The sequence below is a fragment of the Cebidichthys violaceus genome, unplaced genomic scaffold, assembly GCF_023349555.1.
Source record: "Cebidichthys violaceus isolate CVI_PGR_0920_01 unplaced genomic scaffold, fCebVio1.0.p SCAF_17, whole genome shotgun sequence".
In the NCBI taxonomy this organism is placed as follows: Eukaryota; Metazoa; Chordata; class Actinopteri; order Perciformes; family Stichaeidae; genus Cebidichthys; species Cebidichthys violaceus.
The window spans coordinates 3,400,626-3,425,381 of record NW_027176340.1 but is presented as its reverse complement, the minus strand read 5'-3'; the positions used below and the strand labels follow the sequence as shown (position 1 = coordinate 3,425,381).

At 43.7% G+C, this 24,756-nt stretch overlaps 1 protein-coding gene across 1 annotated transcript in view; it reads left to right on the top strand.

The window, feature by feature from the left end:
- ca16b (carbonic anhydrase XVI b) overlaps nt 1-21,366 on the top strand; it is a gene marked incomplete at its 5' end in the record, with an annotated part of 28,276 nt that extends 6,910 nt beyond the window's left edge. Inside the window, 21 exons of the mRNA XM_068712712.1 lie at nt 1,058-1,242; nt 3,973-4,081; nt 4,199-4,248; nt 4,361-5,105; nt 5,987-6,125; nt 9,458-9,549; nt 11,406-11,497; nt 13,198-13,294; nt 13,420-13,502; nt 13,894-14,028; nt 14,127-14,261; nt 14,979-15,151; nt 15,272-15,407; nt 16,517-16,663; nt 17,085-17,178; nt 17,731-17,807; nt 17,987-18,115; nt 18,292-18,438; nt 18,593-18,735; nt 19,726-19,861; nt 20,498-21,366. Of these exons, the coding sequence (XP_068568813.1) occupies nt 1,058-1,242; nt 3,973-4,081; nt 4,199-4,248; nt 4,361-5,105; nt 5,987-6,125; nt 9,458-9,549; nt 11,406-11,497; nt 13,198-13,294; nt 13,420-13,502; nt 13,894-14,028; nt 14,127-14,261; nt 14,979-15,151; nt 15,272-15,407; nt 16,517-16,663; nt 17,085-17,178; nt 17,731-17,807; nt 17,987-18,115; nt 18,292-18,438; nt 18,593-18,735; nt 19,726-19,861; nt 20,498-20,644 (3,191 nt within the window). The remainder of the gene's footprint in view (nt 1-1,057; nt 1,243-3,972; nt 4,082-4,198; nt 4,249-4,360; nt 5,106-5,986; nt 6,126-9,457; nt 9,550-11,405; nt 11,498-13,197; nt 13,295-13,419; nt 13,503-13,893; nt 14,029-14,126; nt 14,262-14,978; nt 15,152-15,271; nt 15,408-16,516; nt 16,664-17,084; nt 17,179-17,730; nt 17,808-17,986; nt 18,116-18,291; nt 18,439-18,592; nt 18,736-19,725; nt 19,862-20,497) is intronic.
- Between the last annotated feature and the right edge of the window lie 3,390 nt (nt 21,367-24,756).

Sequence of the window (24,756 nt, the reverse complement as noted above, 5' to 3'; positions counted from 1 at the left end):
CAACTGCGTTGCATTCCAAGTTGCCACATAGGAGCGCAGAGCTCCGGCTGCTGTTGCTTTCAGTGCGCCGGTGTTGCCGGTGAAAAGGATGATGGCTGACGTGACGGTAATGATGCAGGCAGTAAAACCATCATGATGTCTTCAGCTGTTATTAAACGGGCTGCTTTTGAGCCACTGTAGTTGACAACGAACATCTGACGGGTTATAATGCATTTCACACCTGTCACACCTAATCAACACCCCGAGATATTCTCGCTATTGTGTGTATTTTTTTTTTTTTTTTTTCCACCCCTGTGTTCCTGTGTCTGATTTCCTCCCACCCTGTCTTCCTTTCACATATCATGGGGCATAATTTGCACCATCGCGTCACTTTGTAGAGAACTGTGGTGACAATTTGAATTTGATAGAAGCCCTTTGTGCACTCAATCAGCTGACACCGCTTCTTGATTGCTGTTGCCCTGATGCTGAGAAGCATGTCCAGATTGTCCTTTACTCAACACTGATCCCTGTGCAAATACCCGCGCTGCAGCCTACACTGCCACCTTGAGGCTGACTTCGGGCTTTTCACCCCGCTCGTTTCAGCCTTCCTGTTTCCTGCAGGAGCCTGCAAAATTACGTCTGGGCAGGAAATTGCAGTATTATCTTTACCACGTGTTTAGCTTCTACACACAGCTTGTGTGGTGTTCTACCTAGAATCGCTTGCAGCGATGTGACAATCTGCATTGACGCCGAACCAGAGCCCGGGCAAAGCCTCCAGGAGTGTGTTTTTGTTATCGAGTTAGTGTATTATCGCGCACCTTGAGGTTTCCTCGAGTAGAACTGTCTTTGAGTCCAGTCAGCAGCAGACAGTAATGATAGGCTTGTTAAAAGGCAGCGTGCCTTCTGCCAACAAACACAAACACATGTGGTCAAGCAGTCCTCCCTACACAGCCTTTCATTTTCACTCGGTTGCATTCACACAGTGAAAAAGTGTCTTTTCTTTTTTTTTCCCTTTCATGCTGCTTTTTTTTTTTTTTTTTTAAAAACTCGTACTCCTCTTTGCTTTCTGTTCTTTCAGTGTGTAGCAGCGCCCCAGTGAGCATGAAGATCAAGCCGCTGAACCAGACGGCGCTGCTGGTGAGCTGGGAGCGCCCTCTGGCCGTTTACCACCCACCCATCACCAGCTACATGGTCTCCTACAGCTGGGTGAAACGAGACGTCGCCGACGAAAAGACCTTCACCAAGACCGGGGACCAGAGCATGGTGCGTATGATCGTATCATCATCATCATCATCATCATCATCATCAGCCGCCACTAAACAACTGCTCCTACCACGCCCAAGCCGTCGTTTTTTTTTTTTTTTTTTTTTTCTCCCCCCAGACTTGTCGTCATGGATGTAGTTTAAACGGCTCCGGTTTGGTCTGCGGAGCCTCTGATGTATCCGGCCGGATCACAGGGGCGGCCGGATCAGTGACAGTGTGTATAGGAGGTGACAGGTTGTGATGAACTCTGCGCTCGGCTGTTGCTCGATATGAGGAGGCCAGACAATCCCCTGTCACTCACCTGTCTGAAAATAGACACGCAGGACTGTCGCACACATTGACAAGTTTAACTGATATATATGTGTGTGTGTGTGTGTGTAATGTGTTGGCAAACGTGCCTGTGGCCTCCTTCTCAGTTTGTGCATTTTCCATTTATTCATTTGCTGTCAGTACAGGCTCGGAGATAATGTAAAGCAGAATATATCAGACACAGCAATACAAACCAAATGTTGTAAGGATATAGATGGGGTGCATAAACTATTGGCAGATAATGGTAAGTTGATATTTTGTATTATTTCCGAGAATCAAATTAGAGCAAATAAATTATCACTGAAGCCAAATTTCTTTTTTCATTTTAATTTAAAAGCGCAGCATTTCGATGAAGTGTGGGGCGGTGTGCACTTCAATCTAGTTTACGGGACAATATAGTTGATGAAACAGAACTGTTCTTTGTTTGTGTTGCATTAGCGTTAGTGATGCCAGTTAGATTTGATCAGGTCAAAACTATGGAGCATTAAATCATCCGTCTTTGCTCATCTTAGCATTTCTTTCCCTCAGGTGAGCATTAACTGACGGTTATGAATTTCTTTCTTCTTTTTTTAAACACAAATGCGAAATTGTCGGTTATACTAAGCGATGAGAAGTAGGTCATTATTGGTAATGACTTGTGGGGGGAAAAAAATCCATATTGTGCAACCCTCAAAGTATTTATTTTTTTATATTTTTTTTTTATTAGAATTTTGTAACAAACATTTGAATAAATCCCTTCTGTTTTCAAGCATTGGAAGCAGCTCTTTGAAGACAAACTGTCATCTTTTAGCAACCGACGCCGGCAACAGTGCGAGTGTAGTCCTTCAGATCTCAGTGAAGGTTCTGACACCAGTGATCACACAACTCTGCTTGTGTGCCTTAAACATTGAGTTAGCACATCATTCCTTCCTGTATCCCTCCAAGAGAACATTCGCTGTCTCCACGGTGATATATCCTCCCCCCCCCTCCTGCTGGAGGTTACACCTACAGGGCTGTTCTTTTTCCACACTACATATTTTTCTCCCTGGTCACATATCCTTCCATATGAGGGAATCCAACACCCAGCTGTGCATCTCTTTTAAAGCCCACTGACCCCCAGCTGTCTTGACGGTCTGCATGACTAACTCTTTAGATATAAACAGTGCAGGGGCAAAACACTCACCCACTGGTTCAGAGACCCGGGATCAGTTCCCCCTTCGTGGCGGCACTACCTCCAGCATGCGTTTCAGTAAACACGGTTGTCATTGTCGTTTGTGGGAAGCCGGCGAGGGAGCGCGTAACGTTGCTGCACTAGTGACTACTACTGGTGTATTGGAGCAACTGCACAAAGGAGGTGGGACGTGAAGAGATGGACGTCTTTCCTCCTCCCTTCCTTCCAGTGCTTGAAGCTGAAACTAGCTAATGCGTTAGCTGACAACCCCTTCCACCACAATCACGTGTTTCGCCTACTTTACTTGGATGTTTAACCTTCACTGCGCAGGATTGTGTGTTACAGTTTGACAGTAAAAAGCTGTTTTTACAATATTTGCATATTCACAGTAGAATCCGGAGGAGTAGATGCGATTTTTGTGGAAATACTGTATCATACACACACACACACACTATTAGTCCATGCAGTTTATATGTGAGGTTGAAGCAGGTTGAAATGAAGAGGGAATCGGGCTTCCTGCAGTCAAGAACACCTCCGCAGAATTTAACTAACACTATCCTCAGCGAGAAATAAATTAATGAACATGTATTTTATTCATTTAACTCCTGCGCCCCTCAGGATGACTTGAGAAACTTAGGCGTCAAATATTAGGCAGTCATTTCTTAAAACCTACGTGTGAACACTTAAGTTGACTGGGGAGACTTTTTTTTTTTTTTTTGGCTACTTGATGACTTTAACAATTATCAGAATGACTGTCTTTCATAGAATGGACTAATTAGAATGATTCCTTTGTTGTCTTTATATGATATTCATTCATTAATGTGTCCACGAGGTGCTCAATCAGGTGACGCTCGCAGTGACGGTATTCTCTCCGCTGTCGGCCTTTCTTCTTTTGCCCTCTTCATTTCCATTTCAATTTTCAGCGTCTATCTCTGGACACCTTTTTTCATCCGAGTTACTTTTCAAGAAATACTAGCTCTCCAACACGAGGAGGCAATCGCCCGTCGGTTCCGAGGGCCGCGTTAACATAAGTAAAGCCGTCCGCCACGCAATTACGCCAGGCAGGAAATTAGGTTTCAAACTGCATCGAAACTCGTTGGTCATACGCCGTCCACAGAGCAGTCTCAGCGTAGTATGTTTCCATTGTGGCCACTGTAAATCAACAGCATCCGCAGTTTGAAATGTATTTTCATTTTCCCATTTTAACGTTATTTACAACAAGTGGTCTTGTGTGTGTGTGTGTGTGTGTGTGTGCATCTCTTATTTTGCAGAAAGCCGTCATCACCAATGTGTCCCCTGACGTCCTGTACCTGTTCAGAGTGCAGGCCGTGTGTCAGCATGACCTGCGCAGTGATTTCAGTCAAACTCTGCTCTTCAGAGGTACCCGGTCAAAACCCTCCAGCCGTCGAGTCAATTATTCATTCTTGAAGAAGAACTCATTTTGACGCACGACATGTTTCTTTTTAAAAGCGCTCCGCTTGCTCTCTTGTTTTCCAGCTAATACGACGAGAATATTTGAAGGGTCTCGTATTGTGAAGACCGGGATGGTGAGTGTTTTTGTACGTTCCTAACATTACATGCCAGCAGGCTTAAAGGGCAATGATGAACATCCATGCGGTTCCGGTGGATAACCTCTTTTTCTCTGCCTGCATCTCTCAGCCCACAATTTCTCCAGCGTCCTCGGCAGACATGGCTCCCATCAGCTCCGGTTCCTCCACTTGGACGTCCTCCGGCATCCACTTCTCCATTGTCTCTATGGCAACGGGGATGGGCCCCTCCTCTAGTGGCAGCCAGGCCACGGTGGCATCGGTGGTGACGAGCACCTTGCTGGCAGGCTTGGGCGTGGGCGGAGGGGTCATCTCGTCTCTGCCCAGCTCCGTTTGGCCCACAAAAGCGCCGCCAGCCACGCAGAATCCCACCCGTTCGTCCGTCCCGTCCGCGAAGTCCAGCACCGAGCAGGCGGCGCCCCAGGGCTCCGAGACGGACACCCCGTCTGAGGAGAAGCAGGCCGCGCGCGAGGACGACGAGGAGGAGAAGGAGGGGGAGAGAGAAGGCGAGCAGGAGGAGGGAGAGGATGAGAAGAAGAGAAAGAGCAAGACTGCACCTGATAATGAGGAAAAGCAAGCCGACAGCACTGTGGTCAAAGAGCCTTTAATCCCCATGCCCGCGTCCACAGCCAAAGAGAAAGGAGAAGGGAAGCCTACGGTCAAAGGCACCACGGTACCCTCGAGCACCGGTGGCGATCAGTCGGTCGACGTAGAGAAGAATCCCACAGATGTTAATGCGTTCTCCACCGCGGAGCCTCGTAATGACACTGCCGAGATGCAGATTCCCCACAGCTCCACTCTGTCTCCGAAGATCAGTAGCGATGGCAAGAGTCTCTGGCCTTTCTCCGTCCACACTGGTGAGCAGACCTCTCTCTCTCTCTCTCTCTCTCTCTCTCTCTCTCTCTCTCTCTCTCTCTCTCTCTCTCTCTCTCTCTCTCTCTCTCTCTCTCTCCCGCACAGATATGACACAATATTGCTTGCTGTACCTTCCCAGTCAGACACATCGCTTTTTTTGAATTTGCCGCAAGGCTCTTCTTGTTATCAGCTATCATACAAGGAAAGGCCTCTCTCCAAAGCAGACATCTGTAATCCCTACCAAAAAGGTTATGGAGCCCAATGTAGCATAACAAATACGTTGATTTAAGACAGTGACTACACTGGTTACCATTTTAGTCAAAGATGAAGCTCCGGGCTTTTGTGTGACTGCAACACAGAAGAGGCCTGGAGGCAGGAATAAACCATCCGCCATAGGGGGATTCTGCCTCGAGGAATCCCTTTCAGCATATAGAGAGAGAGAGAGAGAGAGAGAGAGAGAGAGAGAGAGAGAGAGAGAGAGAGAGAACCCTCACAATGTTAGATGGCAGTGATACTGTTAGTGCGATTTAACATGATAGATGGGTTTATTATTCATCATAGGTTCATTCTTTATAAATATTAAGGCTCAGGTTGACATTAGATATATATAATAATGAAGTATGGTGAAGATTAAAGCCCCTATGAATAGAATTAAAACATGTCTGACTGTTCCCAGTGGTTGCTTCAAAAAAAGACACTTTGGCAGATTCATGGATCTGACCTGGAGATACAGAATGAACCTACATACCACCAAAAAAAACAATTTCCCGTCAAAGTCATTTCAAACATGCAAATTAAAGCACTTTAAAGCTGGCGAATGAGCCGGTGTAAATCAGTAAAATATTTGTGTATGTATTTATGTGTCTGTGTGTTAACGTTCCAGACAGGACCATCTTGTCCAACGTGACCCGAACCCCTCACCCGGGAATGGGCAGGATGGTGTGGATCGTGCCCTTGGTGGTGGTGTCTGCTCTCACTCTGCTGTGCCTCATCATGCTGCTGATTGTGATGGTCTACTGGAGGTGAGTTCGGCGTTCCAAATCTCATTCCAGATGGGACACTGTAGGTCTTAAAGTTTGGTAGAACGGTAAAAAAATCAATCAGGTTTTATTTCTAGAGCACCTTTCGAACAAATCGACTCAAAAAAAGTGCTTCACAAATGATTGACGAGACGGAAATGGAGAGAAGATGAAGAGACTAATAAGCAATAATCATAAAAACCATGAAAGTTTTAGTTTCTGTTTAAAAAATATTGGTATTTTCAGCTACTTTTAATTCCCCTGAAAGCTGTTTCTGCAGTTCGGAGCACAGTGGGAGTACAGATGAAAAATAGCCTCTTGGCTAACTCTGGCGCCTTTACAGCAATGCTTTTATTAATGTCCCTTATCAAATAAACCAATAAATAAAGTGACTTCTCTGCTTTGTGGGACAGCTTAAAGACGGAAACCAGAGGATCTGAGGGGCGTTACGGGTTCATAAACTGAAAGCCGGCCATGTAGTGCCTTTTAAACCAGTAAAAGAACCAAAGATTTTTAAATATGTGCTCAAAATGTCTCCTCTTGATACGGACGTCACTGATATAACCCTATAACCCACACTGACCCCTCCCATGAATCTCACATTTCGGGTTAAGTGACGAGCCCTCGTGCATGTCTGGGATTTCCCACTCAGTCTGCTCCACATTCAGACCCGTCTAGTTTGGACTCGTCTGTTTTCATGCGCATCGATCTCCAACAGTCCGGTAGCTGAGACTGCTTTTTTTTTTCCGTGCCTTGGTGTCGTACATCAGGCCCCCCTCATCACCCACCTGGGTGATGAGGGTCAGGAGACCCGAAGGCCCCGGGCCAGAGCCAGGCAGGGGTCCCAGCTGTGTCTTCATCTGCTGGGCTAATTTCCAGCAATGCCATTGGAGCCCCAGTAATTGCGCATACCCGGCCATTGGCACACGTGGGATGGTTAATGAGTTACAAATAGCACCGTGGACCATACCCTCAGCTGCTCTCGTGCATATTTACTGCCGACAAAGGGCCCGTTTCTAGTTGGGTGGCATTTTCTTTATTTACAGCCCGAGATTTATTTATTCCTGGAATGTGTTAGATGCGTTTTCATAAATAATTTCTGCCACGGCAGTTTTCTAAGTGCGAGATCACTGCAGCAAACGATATGGGCCAACAAAACCGCACCGTCGCATTTTGTGGTGTCAGTTAATATAGGAGCGTGGTGTAAATAACAGCCTGGTTATCGGCTCCACAGAGGTGTTCAGAAGCAGACCGTCGAAAGCAAGACGACTGTAGCCGATTCAGTCGCCGGATATGGATTACTGAGAGTTCTGGTGTTTGAGGAGGAGAAGAGCAGGGGCAGCTTTGAGATTAGAAATGCCCATCACAGCTGTTATTGTGACAACTCTTTGACAGTTCACAGACAATGGCTGCTTCCTCTGGGGAAAAGAGCACGGTGACAGATGGAATCAACCCATTCACACTCTCCTCACTCTCCCAGCTCCGTGCAGTCTCTCCTGGTGACAGTGCGGCTATTAAAGCCAGATGTTTCTGGTCATTAACAACTTAATACCACAATCCGTTTTTGTCTAAATTTCTTTGTTTTAAAATGTGATCGGTCGACCGTCTTTTGAAGATGAATGGCCTTGTCTTATTTATTTTTTTTCGCTTGTTCCTTTTCACAGTTATATTATGTCTACCATGGAATTAATTGCTGGCCTTACAGCGCGCATCTGGAAGCCTCAGAGGCTTGAGGTGTTTGTTGAGAACCTCCAGATGTTCAACTGAGGGGAAAAAAAAAAAAAATCCCATTTCGTGGTTAGTGATTCAGTGCCGCTGACACCGGTGTTGAATGGGATGCATCTCTCCACTGACATCCATTCAGAGAGCCTATTTCATCCCAGTTGCATTCCCCAAAGCAAATTGTTCTTTTGAGATCGTGGAAGAGAATCGGAGAGGGGGGGGGGTCGACTGTGCTGTTTAGTTAGCCACACCACATCTGCACCCACAGGGGGGGGGCCATTGGATTGGGAGGCTGTGACGCAAGCCAGGTGGGGGGGGGGGGGGGGGCCTCTCCTCCCCTCCCTTTCTGTTTTTCCACCCTCCCCTCTCAGTCTTTCTTTCTCTCTTTCTATATCTTTTAAATACAGTGCAGCCATTTTTTTTTATTTCTCTCTCTATGGATTGCTTTATACCTCTTGAAGAATGACAAGCATCTGCTCCCTCCTCTGCATCAAGTACAGGTAGGATTCAACCTGGGAAATGTGCTGGCACTGGGATGAAACACGAGTCTTTTTATATGCATTCATTAGTATACATTGTGTGAATATGGGGGGGGGGGGGGGAGGCTGTGCAAGTTCAGGACCTTAAAAAAATGCATCACTTACAGACCGTCTCTGTTTTTCAGGAGCTTTCTAAGAAGTAAGGAATTATATTTTGTATTTATTATTTCTACTATTTAGACAACGTCTCACTAATTATTGAAGAATTGTTCTTTGTTGTGCTCAAATTGGTGCAGGACATCTGCAATGTGGAACGTTTTAGCCTAACTCATCTTTTTACAGCGCTATAATATCCACAGTCAGTTCAGTTAGATATCCTCTAAAAAGCATGGCTGCCTTCAGCATTGATGGGACACCTTTTACATTTCTCAGTCTGTGAACTTCGGACTGTAAAATTGGGAAATATGCGAGAAGCGGCACAGACGTTTTAAGCTTTCGAAAACAAGAGGAATTGTCCCTACGGACGAGTAACGGATGTCCCAAGTTCCACCTGGTCTCGCTGATGAACTTCGTCAACACGAGTTTTAATTTGAAGCATCTGCTGACAGCGGTCGGGCCCATTTCCTCCAGGAAAATTTGACTCGGGAGTTGATTTTGCTGCCGTGGGATTTCTTGAAAGAGGCGTACGTTGACCTGAGGAGAGAATCTGTGTTTTTGGGAAAAAAGTTGTCTTCAGTTTTGAGTAAAGAGCTAAATTTGCTTCTGCTCTGTGTGTGTGTGTGTGTGTGTGTGTGTGTGTGTGTGTGTGTGTGTGTGTGTGTGTGTGTGTGTGTGTGTGTGTGTGTGTGTGTGTGTGTGTGTGTGTGTGTGTGTGTGTCGCTGTAAGTTGTTTACCTTTTCCCCGAAGTCAGCTCAGACTGTTTCCAGGAGCTGCTCTGTGTGCGATCAGCTGTGTCCCACTCACTCTGGGGTTTTCATTAGCCGCTTCCTGCCGGTCCCGACCGTGTCATTCTACAGTATTCAACTTGTAGATGATGTTGTTGACAGACCGGGGCTCTGAGAACAATGTGATAACGACTCCCTAATAGACTTTACTGTGGCATATCAGTGTTCCTCTCTCTTGTGTCCCTGTAGGAGGTTTTTCCAGACGGCTCACTTCTACGTGGAGGAAAGCAGCTCTCCTCGGGTGGTGGCCAACGAGAACATACCGATCATCCCGATACCAGGTAAAGCCGACCAACCCGTGGTACTGTACAGTACCTGTGTGGTACTGTACAGTACCTGTGTGGTACTGTACAGTACCTGTGTGGTACTCCAGGGGGTGTACGGATTATTTAATAGCTGAAGAAATTTGAACAAATGGAGATTACAACTGGAACACATCAAAATGCATCCTCATATGAAGTCAATAGCAGAAGGCATTGTTTGAGAATGTGTAAAAGTGAACAGGCAAGCAGAGAAGTTTTCTGATGTAAAGTAATAAATAGATACGGTGAATGGCCACCGTGGATAGCTGAAAGTGATGGTTAAATAGTTAAAAAAAAAATAAGCTTAAACGAATGGATACAAATTTGAGAAAGTCAGCTTAAAGTAAGTTTGGTTTGACAGGACTGTGGGTGTACATGGACAAAAAAAAAAAGATTATTATTTTTATTTATTTAATCTAAAAAAAAAAAAACGGAACCTGTAGAAATAATCTTGCTTTACTTTCAGTGATATATGCTCGTTGGTGAAGGACGCTGTTTGTAAATGGTTTTCTCCATTACCCTGATGTCTTGCACAGTTTCTGCTCATTTACATGTGGAATGACTCTGAGAGCACCTCTGCAGGAATTGTAGAACTGGCTTTAAGTTTCCTTTTTAATGTCTCGGGCAGCAGTGCAGTGGCAGCTAGTCGATATTAGACTTTACGACTTTCACAGCTCGGGGACATTTCGAGGCTGTGATATCAGTTAAAGAGCTCAGTTGATGCCAGTATTGACTCCACATTCATTAGGCTTTTATTGCTTGTCTTTTTTTTTTCCTTCTTTGTGCCTTTTTTCTTTCTTTTTCTTTTTTTTTTTATTCTTTCCCTTTTTCTTTCTGTCTGCTTTCAGACGTAGACACTGTGGCAATTTCCTTACAGCACATATGTTCCGCATGACTGACCATGTGCTTGATTGAAGTTGAAAATGGGCAAGAAAATGAATTTCATAGAACAGTGGCTTCACGGGCTCCGAATTTGCATCACTTATCTTCATGGATATTTGTAGAAATATAGTTTTTAAGGGCAAAATGGCAGAATGGGTCCGCTGGTAAAAGAGCTAGCACTGCACACAGTACTATGGGACATGCAAGAATACATGTGAACATACCTCTGTGCGGTTAAATATCCCGTCAAGAAAAAAAAAAATGGAGCCTAATCAGCCTGACTCCACGTCAGCTTGTAGCCCCTAAAGCCACATCTCAACCAGAACCATTCAGAAGAACTGGTTAGACCGATAAGTGACTCTTGACGCTAATAGAGAGGAGGACATTTTGATGAATGACCAGATTAACGATCCAGAATTCACCTTTTTCTTACGCTGTAGCCACCGAGGCAAGCAAGAGCCCCAGCTGCGAGGGCGTGTTGGTTAAGACGTTTGCCGGTATCGGCAGCAGTGACAGCTGGGTCCCCCCCCCCCCCGCTCTATTGTCCCAAAGTGATGGTGGCCAGCTCTGTCAAAGATCCCCCATGTGTCATTTGGGGCTGATTTGACTCAGATGAGACAGATGCCCCCGCCTATAAATGCTCAAATTACCAAATCTAAATATTTGTGATAGAGGTCAGTCTGTCAGAAAATACATATTTCTTTTTTATTTTTCTTATCTTTTTTTTTGAATTTATCTTTTTACATTTCTGCCTGGTTACATTAGAATAAAAAGAAAAGAAGAAGATAATCACATGGGTTACCAAGTATTGCAAACACATGTACACACATTCTCAGAATAGATGGTGGCCAGAAACAAAGCCTAGTAATACACTACGACACACACACACACACACACACACACACACACACACACACACACAGTGATTGCTAACTGTTCTGTTTGTTCTGCAGACGACATGGACGCCATCCCCGTAAAGCAGTTCATTAAACACATCATGGAGCTCTACAAGAACAACCTGCAAGGTTTTTCTGAGGACTTTGAGGTAGACGTTCAACTCCACTCCAATAATTCATCGTTTTGATGCACTGTTAGTCTTTTGTTCTATGACTAATGCTGGTTCTACATTGGAGTAAGTGGCAGTATATTAAGTCATGCAGCACTTTAACTGCACCATAGGTCTTTATTTATGTTCTCGAGTGTCTCAAAGTGTTCGTACAGAAACAGTTGATAATGAACATTGTCATAAGTAATGTTGCTGGTTTGTACATATCATGCATTCCACTCAATTCTTAGTGGCTGGGTAGCTTTCTTGACAATTCACAATGATTTAATCATCTTAAAATGAACTATTATGGAGCCAAATCCAGGCCAGTAGTAATGTTTTTTTTAATTTATTTTCATATACAGTATATTTTGATATTTGAGATCTTATATTTTCAGATTCAGATCTTTTTTTTTTTTTTTTTTTTTTTTTTTTTTTTTTAATCTGTTGTGTAATCTTGAGTGATAGCTGACGTGGAGGATGGTCCGCAGCCTTCTTTGTTATGCTGTCACTCATGATTACACGCCCCTCTCAGTTGATGCCACGATCAATTTAAATGATCAAAACTGGATTTGGCTCCATAAAATCAGCACTGATCTGTAAAATGTTCCGTTTTGCTTTCATACAACAAACAAACCCCTCACCACAGCCTCTGCTTGGAGGCAAACTTAAAAACCCTCCTTTTCAGGTGCTCTTGGTCCGATTTCACACCATGTCTTCAAGGTCCAGTGTGTGTGACTCTAGTAGCATCAAGTGGGGCGGTTGGAGACTGAAACCAACTGAATACCCCGAGCGTGTCACAGAGCTGTGGTGGCCTTCAGAGTGATGTGAAAACACCCAAAGACCCTGTCTGGAGCGAGTGTTTGGTTTGTCTGTTCTGGGCTACTGTAGAAACATGGCGGCGACACAAAAACACAACGATCCTTAGTCTCAGGATCTATCAGTATCTGATAATATCTGTGTCGGCCTGTATACAGTACATATATACAGTACATATATACAGTACATAGGGTGTCTAATCCGCCACTAGACACCCCTTGATCCATCACACTAGACCTTTAACGAACCGAACAGGTTAGCTGTGAAAGCAGGAAACAAAGAGGGACTATTTTTATCTCTTTTTTTTTTGTCCTGTGGTTCAGTAAGTACCGATTGACTACACGGCGCTGTTCATCTCCCCCTCTGCTATGAACACGTTGTCTGCAAGTGGGCCTGGCTGTGAGCGGTGGTTAAGAGATTATTTCACGCATGTGTTTTGTGTGCAGGGGTCGCTGCTTTAAAGCAGATGGTTGCGAAAGAGACGGAGAGAAAGATCAAGAGAGGCGGAGGTTAATTAGAGACGGTCTGTCTGCTGGTTGACTGGATGGGAAACGCGTTCTCTGGTGTAACCAGGTTAAGAAACGAGGCAAAAGCTTCACCCCCCCCCGGAGGATTCCTGCTAATTGGGGTCATTTGATGTGAAGCCCGTGCGCACGATTTTCAAATGCATCGCAATGAAGCCGGGTTGGAAACTGATTGTTGGATGTTAGGGGTGGATGGGCGCGGCGTGGTGCAGAAGAGGAGACTGGAGGCCTGAGCTCAAGCCCCGGTTGGCGGAAAGCATCCGCTCCTCTGAAGCGTCCTTGACCGAGACTCTGAACCCCTTTGCCAGTTCATCCTGTTTAGTGAAATCCATCTCCGTTTATCGTCCCTCTCTCCAGGAGGTCCAACGCTCCACAGCGGACCTGAAAATCACCGCAGAGCACTCCAATCATCCCGACAACAAACACAAAAACAGATACATCAACATCGTGGCCTGTGAGTCGGCCGCACAATCTGATACCGACGTCTACTGCGGCGCAATCCAATAATCGGTTTACAACATGTTTTCGTTCTTCTATTAATCCACCAAAAAAAAAATTAAATATCAACTCTCTCCCTAGATGACCACAGCAGGGTGAAATTACGAGCTCTGGCGGGGAAAGATGCCAAACACTCGGATTACATCAACGCCAACTACGTGGACGTGAGTGACTCTTCATGGAGCAACTAGTTTGATAGTGAAACTCATCTGCATGGTTCTGTCCTGTGTCACGTGCCAAACGGGAATAAATGCTGACTTTTTTTTTTTTTTTTAAATATCGATTTTGGGTAACAAAATCGTATCAGCGACCGACAGAGCAATACGAATTGCGTCTCTATTTAAAGAATATTGATTAATGTACCAACATTTACAATTTCTGTCAGCTGAAGGAGTAGATTTCGTGACCTACCTGTGTGTCAGTAAACCGCTCCTATCGGCTATATCAGTGGGTGTGGGGAATTTGTAGACTATTGATTGCATCTTACCAGGAAATATACCCCCCCCCCCCCCCCCCCCCCCCCCCCCCTCCCTCCCTTCCTCTCTCCTGTTTCAGGGCTACAACCGGCCCAGAGCTTATATAGCTGCTCAGGGTCCTCTCAAGTCTACGTTCGAGGACTTTTGGAGGATGGTGTGGGAGCAGAACACGGGGATCATCGTCATGATCACAAACCTGGTGGAGAAAGGGAGAGTAGGTTCATTTGTCGTGTTGTTTGCAGGAGTACGAACACAAGACAAACCCCTCACTGTGCTTGGTACACCACTCATTGCGTCCGCTGTGTCCCTCAGAGGAAATGTGACCAGTATTGGCCGACGGAGAACAGCGAGCAGTACGGAAACATTGTGGTGACGCCGAAAAGCACCAAAGTGCACGCCTGCTACACACTGCGGCGTTTCCTTATAAGGAACACTAAAGTTAAAAAGGTAACTGAAAGTCCCGCTCTGCTTTGTTTGAACTAGATTTCACTCTTTTTTTTTTTTTTTTTTTATCAGGTTGCATCAGCTGTTTCGTTACTAAGTTTGTGAGTAAAGCCCTTCTCTGATTTACTGAACTGGGTTCAGTTGCGGCATTCATTTTTTATTTTATTTATTTATTACACTATAAATTTTGTTTATCCCGTTGAGGGGGAAATTTTTCTCTGCATTTGACCCATCCCTGTACCAAGGAGCAGTGGGCTGCCCATGACAGGCGCCCGGGGAGCAGCTCGGGGGACAGTGTCTTGCTCAAGGACACTTCGACTCAGCTAACGTCCCAGCCAAGGATCGAACTGCCAACCCTCAGACAACCCTCTTAGCCCTCTTAGCCTAGTGAGCTAGTCGCCCCCCATTAAACTGTATGAATGTCCCAACTAGTAAAGACTTACTGTCCAATCGACTAATTAAACAGGACGTCTCTGGTGCATCACAGGATGCAGCATAACTCTCTAAAATAACAGTTTAAAGGAACATGTGTTCAGACATAGTGGTAAAATAACACATTTTTGTAATTAAAGGTGTATTCTATTATTTTCGTGGTGCGTAAACACAGTTATAACTAAGTCAGTGTATGTTGGACACATGGTGATGTCTTCCATGCGCAGTAAATGAATAGTCTGCATTGTACGCTTCCCCCCTGGTCACGCGTCTGCTCTCATGTTCCAGGGCCAGAAGGGGAACCCCAAAGGGAAGCTGAACGAGCGCATCGTTGTCCAGTATCACTACACGCAGTGGCCTGACATGGGAGTGCCGGAGTACACCCTCCCCGTCCTCACCTTCATCAACCGCTCATCGGCGGCTCGCTCCGCAGACATGGGCCCCGTCCTGGTGCACTGCAGGTAAGAGTGTCTCTTATGAGAGGCCGGAGTCTCAAATGTGCCGACTCGGCTCGGTTTAACGGGCGCCCTCTGTGGTTCCTGCCGTTGTGCTCAATGCCGCTTTTATGCTCTGCTCCTCAGTGCAGGCGTTGGGCGCACGGGAACCTACATTGTCATTGACAGCATGCTACAACAGATCAAGGACAAAAGCACAGTCAGCGTCCTGGATTTCCTCAAACATATCCGCACACAACGCAACTACCTAGTTCAGACTGAGGTAAGGACCCCGGAATCATCCCTTCCTTCTGCAAAGGTCATCTGTGATTAAAGAGAGTTATGCAAGCTCTTCATTTTGATACTGGAGGCTTAAGTTTTTTTTTTTTTTTTTACACATAGTTTAGTTTAGTTACTTGTTAATTTGCAGGTTCAAGTTATGAATACAAAATATAATAACTGCTGAGTCATTGTTATAGATTAGACTACATAACGGTATATAACGTAATGAAAATTAGCAGCAAAGCACGTCTACCGGCCTCAACTTTGAATTAATGCTTATAAATTAAAGCATCCAGAAGTACTTTTGCTACTTTAAGTATAAGTTTAAGACATTTTTTCCCAATTTCCTCTTTATTTCCTAATCGGTCACTTTTCATCACGGACTTTGTCCATCAATCAGAAGTCAGTCATTGAGCGTTGCTTCCGTCTGGATATGTTAACGTCACATCGCATAACCGTAGAAGCCTTGAGAGGCGAGTGAGAGACAAATTTCTGCCGGTAGATTTGTTAAGTCTGATCTAAAGTTGTTGTTATTGTGACGGTCGTTTCGGGCCACAAGAGGCTCAACTGCCCCATAAATAGGACATAGCGGCTGAGTTTTGATTTACATAACCTGCATAACTCAATATATGTTCCCAGGGTTTAGAGGGCATGGAGAAATGAAAACTCACCTAGCAGAAAACAAGAATGATTTTATTTCCATTTGGGGTAATGATGCACTTCAGTCTCTTGTGGCCAAAATTAGTATTACAGCAAGACATTTCACCCTCACCTTGATTATTTTTAACGATTTAACTGAGAAAAATTCTACTGACAAAACCTTTTTTTTTCACAAGTCATTGCCACAGGAGAAAAAAAACAATTTAGATCAGACTTAGAAAACTCATTGTTTGGGAATAAATAAAATAAAAATGACCTACAGTGAAATGCTGGATGAAATAAAATAACATTTTTAAAATGTATTGGGTTTTTTCACATAGTTATATATATATATATATATATATATATATATATATATATATTTTTTTTTTTTTTTTTTTTATTATTTTGTCACGTATGTATTTCAAAAACACTTTTCCCGTCTCAACATCCTCCTCCGTCTCCTCTCAGGAACAGTATATTTTCATCCACGATGCTCTGATGGAGACCATCATGAGTAAAGAGACAGAGGTGCCCGCCTGGCAGCTGCACAGTTATGTCAACAGCATCCTCACGCCCAACTCGACAGGCCGCACACTGCTGGAGAAGCAGTTCAGGGTGAGTAAACCTCCCGGGAGTCTCGCTGGTACGTTTCAGACAAGCTGTCACCGTCTGCAGCGGCGCCACCGCCGGCTGAAGTCGAGGCTGTCTCCGGATCAGAAGCTTGTTAGCGACGGCGCGCGGTGGCTTTCCACTTCGGGACGGGAATAGATTGAAAGCGTCTCTGATGTTGACTGTATTAAAGTCGTGTCTGTCACCCTGCTGCCTAATGCAAAGCTTGATGAACGATCAGGAGAAGGGGAGCTAATTGCTCGCACGTAGTTTTCACTTCCTGCCGATTCCTCACAATGCTCACTATCGATGTGTAAAAGGGAAAAATCCCGGCTGTTAAACGACGTCGTGTTCTTGTGATTTTTAATGCTCGGGACTTAAAGCCGACTTTGTGATCTTCTGGTCTTCGCTTTCTGTGTCTCACCAGCTGTTGACTCAGTGCAACGCACGCTTTGTGGAGTGCTTCAGTGCCCACAAAGACTGCAACAAGGAGAAGAACCGCAATTCCTCAGTGGTTCCCTGTGAGTATCTTCTCTTTTACCGCGGCGCAGTGGAGCCGGAGAACCGAGGTCATGTTGGACATTGTAAAGCCGCTGGAGTTTGCGTTCATTGGTTGTAACGACTTTACATCGGAAGCTATTGGGGCTGAAAAGAGTCACGCACCAACAATATGTTTAAATTTGAAAGCTACAATTAAAAGCATTTCTACAAATAACCTTTTCTGTGTTGACTACTTTTTCTTTCATTTTATAAATGTAAGCAAATAAGACTCCCTAATGTAGTATTTTTTTTTTTTTTTTTTACATCTTCCTGTTATTCAGTCTGTAAATTATTAAAGACAATTCTTGTTCCAGAATTAGAATCTATTTCCATAATCCTATAAGTTTATCTTTCTATGGGTTTCTCTGCTCCCTGCCAGGGAAAAGGACTTACTTGTTGCTATAGCAACAGCGAGGACTAGTAATGAATGTCTGCATTATCAGCCAGTGGGATACAATAGAGGCCTGGGTTTGTGATTTAAAGCGTTTTTTTTTTTTTTTTTTCGTTTTTTCTATCTCTCTGCCTCTTTTCAGCGGAGCGAGCAAGGGTCGGACTCACCACTCTGCCTGGAATGAAAGGAACAGATTACATTAATGCGTCCTACGTAATGGTACGTCATCCTTCCTCACTGTGTTTTTTTTGGGGGTTTTTTATTGAAGAACTTTATTCTCAGGTCTTACAAATATTGATGACAATTTCTTATAATAAAAAAAAAGCGATCAGTCAGCTTTTACAGTCATGAAGGCTCTGCGCTGTAGGAACGCTAACGGCTCACGTCTGCCACCTCAGGGTTACTTCAGGAGTAATGAGTTCATCGTTACCCAGCATCCTTTGCCCCACACCACCACAGACTTCTGGAGGATGATTTGGGACCATAACGCTCAAATTATCGTCATGTTGCCTGACAACCAGGGCCTGGTAAGTTCCCCTGAAACATAACAAATGGACTTGTAGTCTTTAATTTGATCCATTAGATCTAGAATGACTAATTAAGGGCAAAACTGTAATGCAGTTTACAAACAGACGAAAAGCATGATGACGGCTAAACCAGTGAAACAACAGACTTTGTTTGACTCGTCTTCCTCTCTTCGCAGGCTGAGGATGAATTTGTCTACTGGCCGAGTCGGGAGGAGGCCATGAACTGCATCGCCTTTACCGTCACGCTCATCAGTAAGGACAGACTGTGCCTCTCCAACGAGGAGCAGATCATCATCCACGACTTTATCCTAGAGGCCACACAGGTACCCGGAGCATCACAAGTCAGGTGTTCAGGTTTCTCAATGTCATGTTGTGTGTGTGTGTGTGTGTGTGTGTGTGTGTGTGTGTGTGTGTGTGTGTGTGTGTGTGTGTGTGTGTGTGTGAGTGAGTGACACTCCGACTGCCCTGTGTTCACAGGACGACTACGTTCTGGAGGTGAGACATTTTCAGTGCCCTAAATGGCCCAACCCCGATGCTCCTCTGAGCAGCACCTTTGAGCTCATCAGCGTCATCAAGGAGGAGGCCATGACTCGAGATGGCCCCACCATCGTGCATGATGAGTACGTTCGTGTTCATCACTAAGGTCTACTTGTGCCAGAGATCCGGTCTTAGGCTAGTCCAGGACTCTGTGGATTAATATCCTGCGACAGCGACGCTGGTATTGTTTTTTTTTCGCCTTGTTGAGTCTAGGTGTTGGCTAGATTTTTGTAATTTGCAATAGTTTCAAAACTTTTGCCAGCGTGTATTTGAGATCAAAATGAAGGGTAAGGGTGCTGGAGGTAGGGGGATAGAAAGTGGGGAAGGGGCCATTGGCCCTGGTCCAATTTGGCGTGTTAACAGAATCCCTGGACCTTTAATTACCTTTTGATTTGTCCGTGTTATACTGTAGCGTTTGCGCTAGTGGGATGGAAAACAAGCCAGTAAGTGTGGAGCGCTCTCCCTTTGCATGAGGGTTTTGAGAGTCCTCCGGTGTATTGCCAGCACTGAGAATCCACAGGCATCCACCGAGATAAACAAAAGCACCGATCTGACGAAACCAGGCAACCGTAATAATTCCCACAACTGTTTCCCGGGCTGATGTCTTTCCCGCGGACCTCTGCGCCTTCAGCGCCTCAGCTGCTGTTAGCGAAAAAACATCAGCTAATGGGATGCTCTCCGACGCTGAAGGCGCCGCTAATCAATCACACTTCATCCCTCATTTACCTAGAGCTGCATCTGAAGTTAGCCGCAGACTAAATAACAGGCCGCTCTGTCTGCCCACCTACTTACACCAGATGCTAATGTGATGGGAAGCTAATTGCTAACAATCTGCGCGGAAGTATCTGCTTACTTCAGACGTTTTATCCTTTTCATACGCCGCGGTGGTGCATCTTATCGACAGGCGCTTGTTTGTTACAGAGGATGTCATTACTTCGTCACTGATGATGGGATCCAAACACTCAAACCACACACAGGGAAACCAGAGTTGAACGAAGGATTTAGTAGGTGTGACGTAACATGGTTTAAGAACACCTGTTGACACGGAGCTGATTGTGAATATTCCCACCCAGGTATGGAGCTGTGTCGGCAGGCATGCTCTGCGCTCTCACCACACTGTCCCAGCAGCTGGAGAACGAAGGGGTTGTCGACATCTATCAGGTGGCTAAGATGATCAATCTCATGAGGCCGGGAGTCTTCACCGATATTGTAAGTCCATCAGGTGATCAATTGTGGTTTTTTTTTTTTTTTCAAAGCTTGCTCTGCTGCCCCCAAGTGGCCAACAAATGGAATTAATGCCGCTTTAAGCAACATTTAAGGCCGCGTTGGTCAATTTTCTCGTCACCCAGCAGGCGGAAAGACACCAGCGCAGCGACCACCAGCACTAGCTTCTGATTTTATTGCTGCCATGTTAGCAAACAAGCCCAATTTCCATCCAGTAGACACGGAGCATTCATTTGAGGTCACGTTTTTCTCCACCTGTTAAAAGTCCAATATTCAGGATCATCAAGATTTGACTAAAACGTGTGAGGCTTTAGCTGTGAAATGCTCTGCCATGTTCACTTTCCCTTCTTCCGTTCAGTGCCCGGTAGGTAGCAGTAGAGGTCAGTGAGTTTGGGTCGCACCGAGCCATAAAGTAATGTGGATGTAAAACCAAAACGGTGAGCTAAAAGAGACCCAAAAGGTCCCGAGAGGTGCAGAGATGGGTTCATCAGCACCAGTGGCGCCTTTCACATCAGTCATTTTAGTCGATGTTTGCATCAAGAAATGTCACAATCTGCAACAGGATGTGCTCTGCAATGTTAACCCGTCGTGCGTTTTGTGTTCTTGTGTTCTTGTGCGCAGGAACAGTACCAGTACCTTTACAAAGCCATGCTCAGCCTGGTCAGTAACAGAGAGTTCTGCCTGAGCCCCCTGCACATGGACACTAATGGGGTGGTGGTGTTCGCGGACGAGTCGGACCCCGCGGAGAGCATGGAGTCGCTCGTCTGAGGAAGTTCTCACAGGCACTTAATTTGTAAAAAAAAAAACCCCCGAGAACTTTTCTGAGGCCTTTTTTTGCCAGACTATTGATTAAATGAATAACCTTATTACTTTTTATACTGATACAAGTTTTTGATATTTATGTTTTTGTCCTTTTTATTTCTCGTTTTTAAATGTTATCCTGCTGAGCGTTTGCACCTGTTTTAAGTTGACGTGAGGAAGAAGAAAAAAAAAAAAAAAAAAAAAAAAAGCAGCTCTGTCCAGTTTGCACTATACTATCAGTGTTACTGCCTGTATCCAGTGAGTGAAGACGTTTCACAGTTAAACCTTGGCATCGCGACGCAACCCGACATCTTTGGACCGCATTGAGACAAAACCCTGAAGCATGAAGACCAGGATAAGTTAAAGCGATCCACTAACAGCAACTCTCCTCACAACGAAAAGCATCACATCACAACGTAGCCCAGCACGCATTTTGTCACTTTTGTCACCTCAATAAAACAAACTGTTTTGAGGCTCCGCTCCACTTGGTTGAAGCTCTTTATCACACGCTGAGAGACTTTTACCTGCTTAATATTCATATATTGTCCAAATATTTCACTGCTGTCTTGTACAATGTACTTATTTTGTTAAAGTGTGTTACAACATCTAATGTGAACATGAATTTCTTTCTACAGGGATTCATATTGTTACATTGTTTTGTAATATATATATATCTCCTGAATAGCCAACCAATGTTTGTTTGTTTTTTTCTTTTTCTTTTAGTGCTCTTGCCTTTTTTTTTGTCCAATAGCAAGGCGTAAGATTCCTGTTTTATGAGATTGTCATGATTTTTTGATTTTTTTTTTTTTTTTCCAGCTTCTTAAAACCTCAACTGTCAAAGCTCCACCGTTAACATGTGTAGTGGGTTTCCGTATTGACACAGTACAACGTCGAAAAGTGTTCACCCAAAAAACAAACTTCCGTGTTTTATAGTTTCACCAACATTAAATCGCAGTGGATGAAGTTATGATTTCTTTTTTTTTTTTTTTTTGTTGCCGATCAATAGAACATCCAGAAATCAAATTACAAAATAGAAAAACCCCCCAAGTTGATTGATATTTATGTTTTGTTAAAAACACATTGGTCGTCTTTACCATGTGGATATCTTCGTGCATCTTCACAGTTTATCACGGACTGTGAGTGAACAGCAACGATCCATGTCCTGTCACTTATTCTGGACTCAGACTAGATCATTGCTTTTTTTAAAGACATTCCTATGTAGCCGTGGCTTCATATTTGGGCTCATTGGTCACGGTCTCTCGCTTAGAGATCCGGGTGTTTTCCTCCAGGATTCCTTAACGTGTCGCTGCCTGTTGCAGAGCAGCGTCCTCACCAGGCCTCATGCGGAGGACGGGTCATGTGGGACCTCTCTACGGTCTCACTCGTCGCCCTTCCTCTCAACACACTGACATTCTGAGGCACATTTTTAGAATTGTGCCACACTCCTTCAATTTTTTTTTTTGTTTAATCGTATTAGGGATATCCAGTGCCTTGGAAACGTTCTTATGTCCTTTCCCAGTTTAGTCCTCTTCAGTAAACTCCCGCTGGTAAATTTTACTTTATAGCTGCCGGATCCAGGTTCTAGTTTACCTGAAATAATTTCACACAGCTGATCTCCATTCAACCTGTAACCGAGCGGCTGCACCACAGATGATTCAGATCTTCGTAGTGAAGGAGTGAATAAAGTCTAACTTAGTTTGCAGCTTTTTCTATTGATCAGAGTAGAAAAAGAAAAATCCTAATTACATCCACTGTGACTCAAAGTTAGAACTAAATAAAACATAAAAAAAAGATCAATAGGAGGTGAATACTTTCTAATAGGCACTGTAGTTTCTTATTGGTGGTGGTGGTGGTGGTGGTGGTGGGGGTGGGGGGGGTGGGGTGGGGGGGGGGGTGATGCTTTATTTGTAACCAAAGATGTGGTTCTAGTCTGCGACATGTAAGTGGTTTTGTCTTGAGATCTATTTAATCAACTAGAATTTAAAATGAAAACGGTTAAACTCTTGCAGTGCAGTTACTGGTGTCAGAGGTGTGAAGAGGAACTCGCCTCCAACTCTCTGAATAACCAGAGTTCATGGTTTTAGATTCAGACTGTAAAATATATTTTATTTGGGCTGATATTCTGTCTCGGCACCATTTTGTGACTTATTAATTAATTACAAAGCCCCTTTTTGAACCCTGAGCATCCCTTTCTCTTGATTGATTTATGTGTATCCTTATACTCCCGTGATGTACTCTCTGGTTTTAAAAATAATAATAATAATAATTCTGTGAACACCCACTTCTCTGACAAAGGGGAGTTTGCTAAATTCAGTGAAACCTCTCCAACATTTGGAGACAAAAGTCCAGATCGCCGATCACTTAGCTCTGCAGCAAAAGAGTTTCTCTTTTGTATGGATTCCAACGTCCTTTTCTGTTCGATATATTTCTATGCTCGTGGAGTACTGTGGTTGCACATGATTGCTTCTAAAAAAAAAAAACTAAAAAAAACCAACTATCTTCGACTTTAATGTAATCTTTGTGATCATAGAAGTTTATATTTTCATACAAAGATTTGGTTTGTATAGTGGGCCCTGTAAAAAGATTGTACTTTTTTTGGGAAATTTACTATCCAAATCCTCACAGCAAACCCCCCCACCCCCCCCCCCCCCCCCCACCCCCCCCACCCCCCACAGTCACACCGGCCCTCTGAGGTCCACGCTGGTCTTCACATCAGACACATCCTGACATTCACTCACTGGTCCAGGGATCCAGTGTGTCGGCCTCAGTGCATTTCTGCCAGGTTGGTAGTGAAGTCTATTTTGTAACTTAAATAAAAACAAAAAAAAAAAAATGAAATGGGTTTTGTCCATCATATCACATGTTTATATGATACTATCATAGCCATATATTTCTATGATGCTGTCATATACCATATTATAGTGTAATAGTGTTATTTAATAGGTAAATTGTATTGCTATTCATGAAATAAAGTTTGGGTTTGGGTGCACCGCATCCGTGTATTACATGGATCTACCGATGGAGGAGTTTTTGCTTGCATACAACATTTGAACTAAGGGGATAAAAGTACGTCATCAGCAAAGAAATGCACTTAAGTACTTGGAAGTACTTCTGAAGAGTTTGTACTGCTGGTGTGTATAATCCAGGGACTGCATTCAGACTTCAAAGGTGGTGGAGGTGGGGGTGACGATGGTTGGAACAAAAAATATCTTAGCAAGAGTGATGTTTAAACTCAACATTTCAAATATGTATCTCCTCTTTGAATATTAAAATCTCTCCAATCTCCACAATAACAGATACTATTACCGTCCTATTCCATATTTTATACAGATTCATACTGGAATGACATTTCGTATGGCGTTTTTATGATGTACTTTATTTTGACATTTCTGATGACGTTTATTGACATTACATAAAATACAGTGACATTTTAATACGCACTATAGTGATTATTCATGGGCGGGGGCGGCAGGCTCATGAGGCTGTTCCAGACGCCGCTCTAACCAGCAACACAAAGACATGTTTATGACACATTCATGGAATATTATACTATGAGATATTTGGATAATTTTACGGTATATTACGACATTCCATTTTTTATAACACACTATTCTATGAAATGATGACATTTTAGTATATCTTTGACATACTATACTATGATATTTTTGATTTCATGATTTACATTATTTTATAATGGCATACTATAATATTAAATATTTTATGACATTATACACTAATATTTGTATTGCATACTATACTATTAGATTAGTTTTAGTTCATGATGCTATGCTATGGCAATTTTTTTACGTTTTTGTGGCATACTATACTGTGACATTAATACACTTTTTATGCCAATGTATACTTATGTTTTTAATAATATTTCTATGGTTAACTATTTTATGAAATGTTTGTGATAATATTATTCTACAATAGTATGACATTTTCTATGACATACTATACTATTATATATATATATGTATTATATATACTATACTACTTTTTAGGAATACTATACCATGGCTTATTTATGACTTTTGTTGACATACTATACAAAGCGTTTTAAATTAATTTTTTCAACA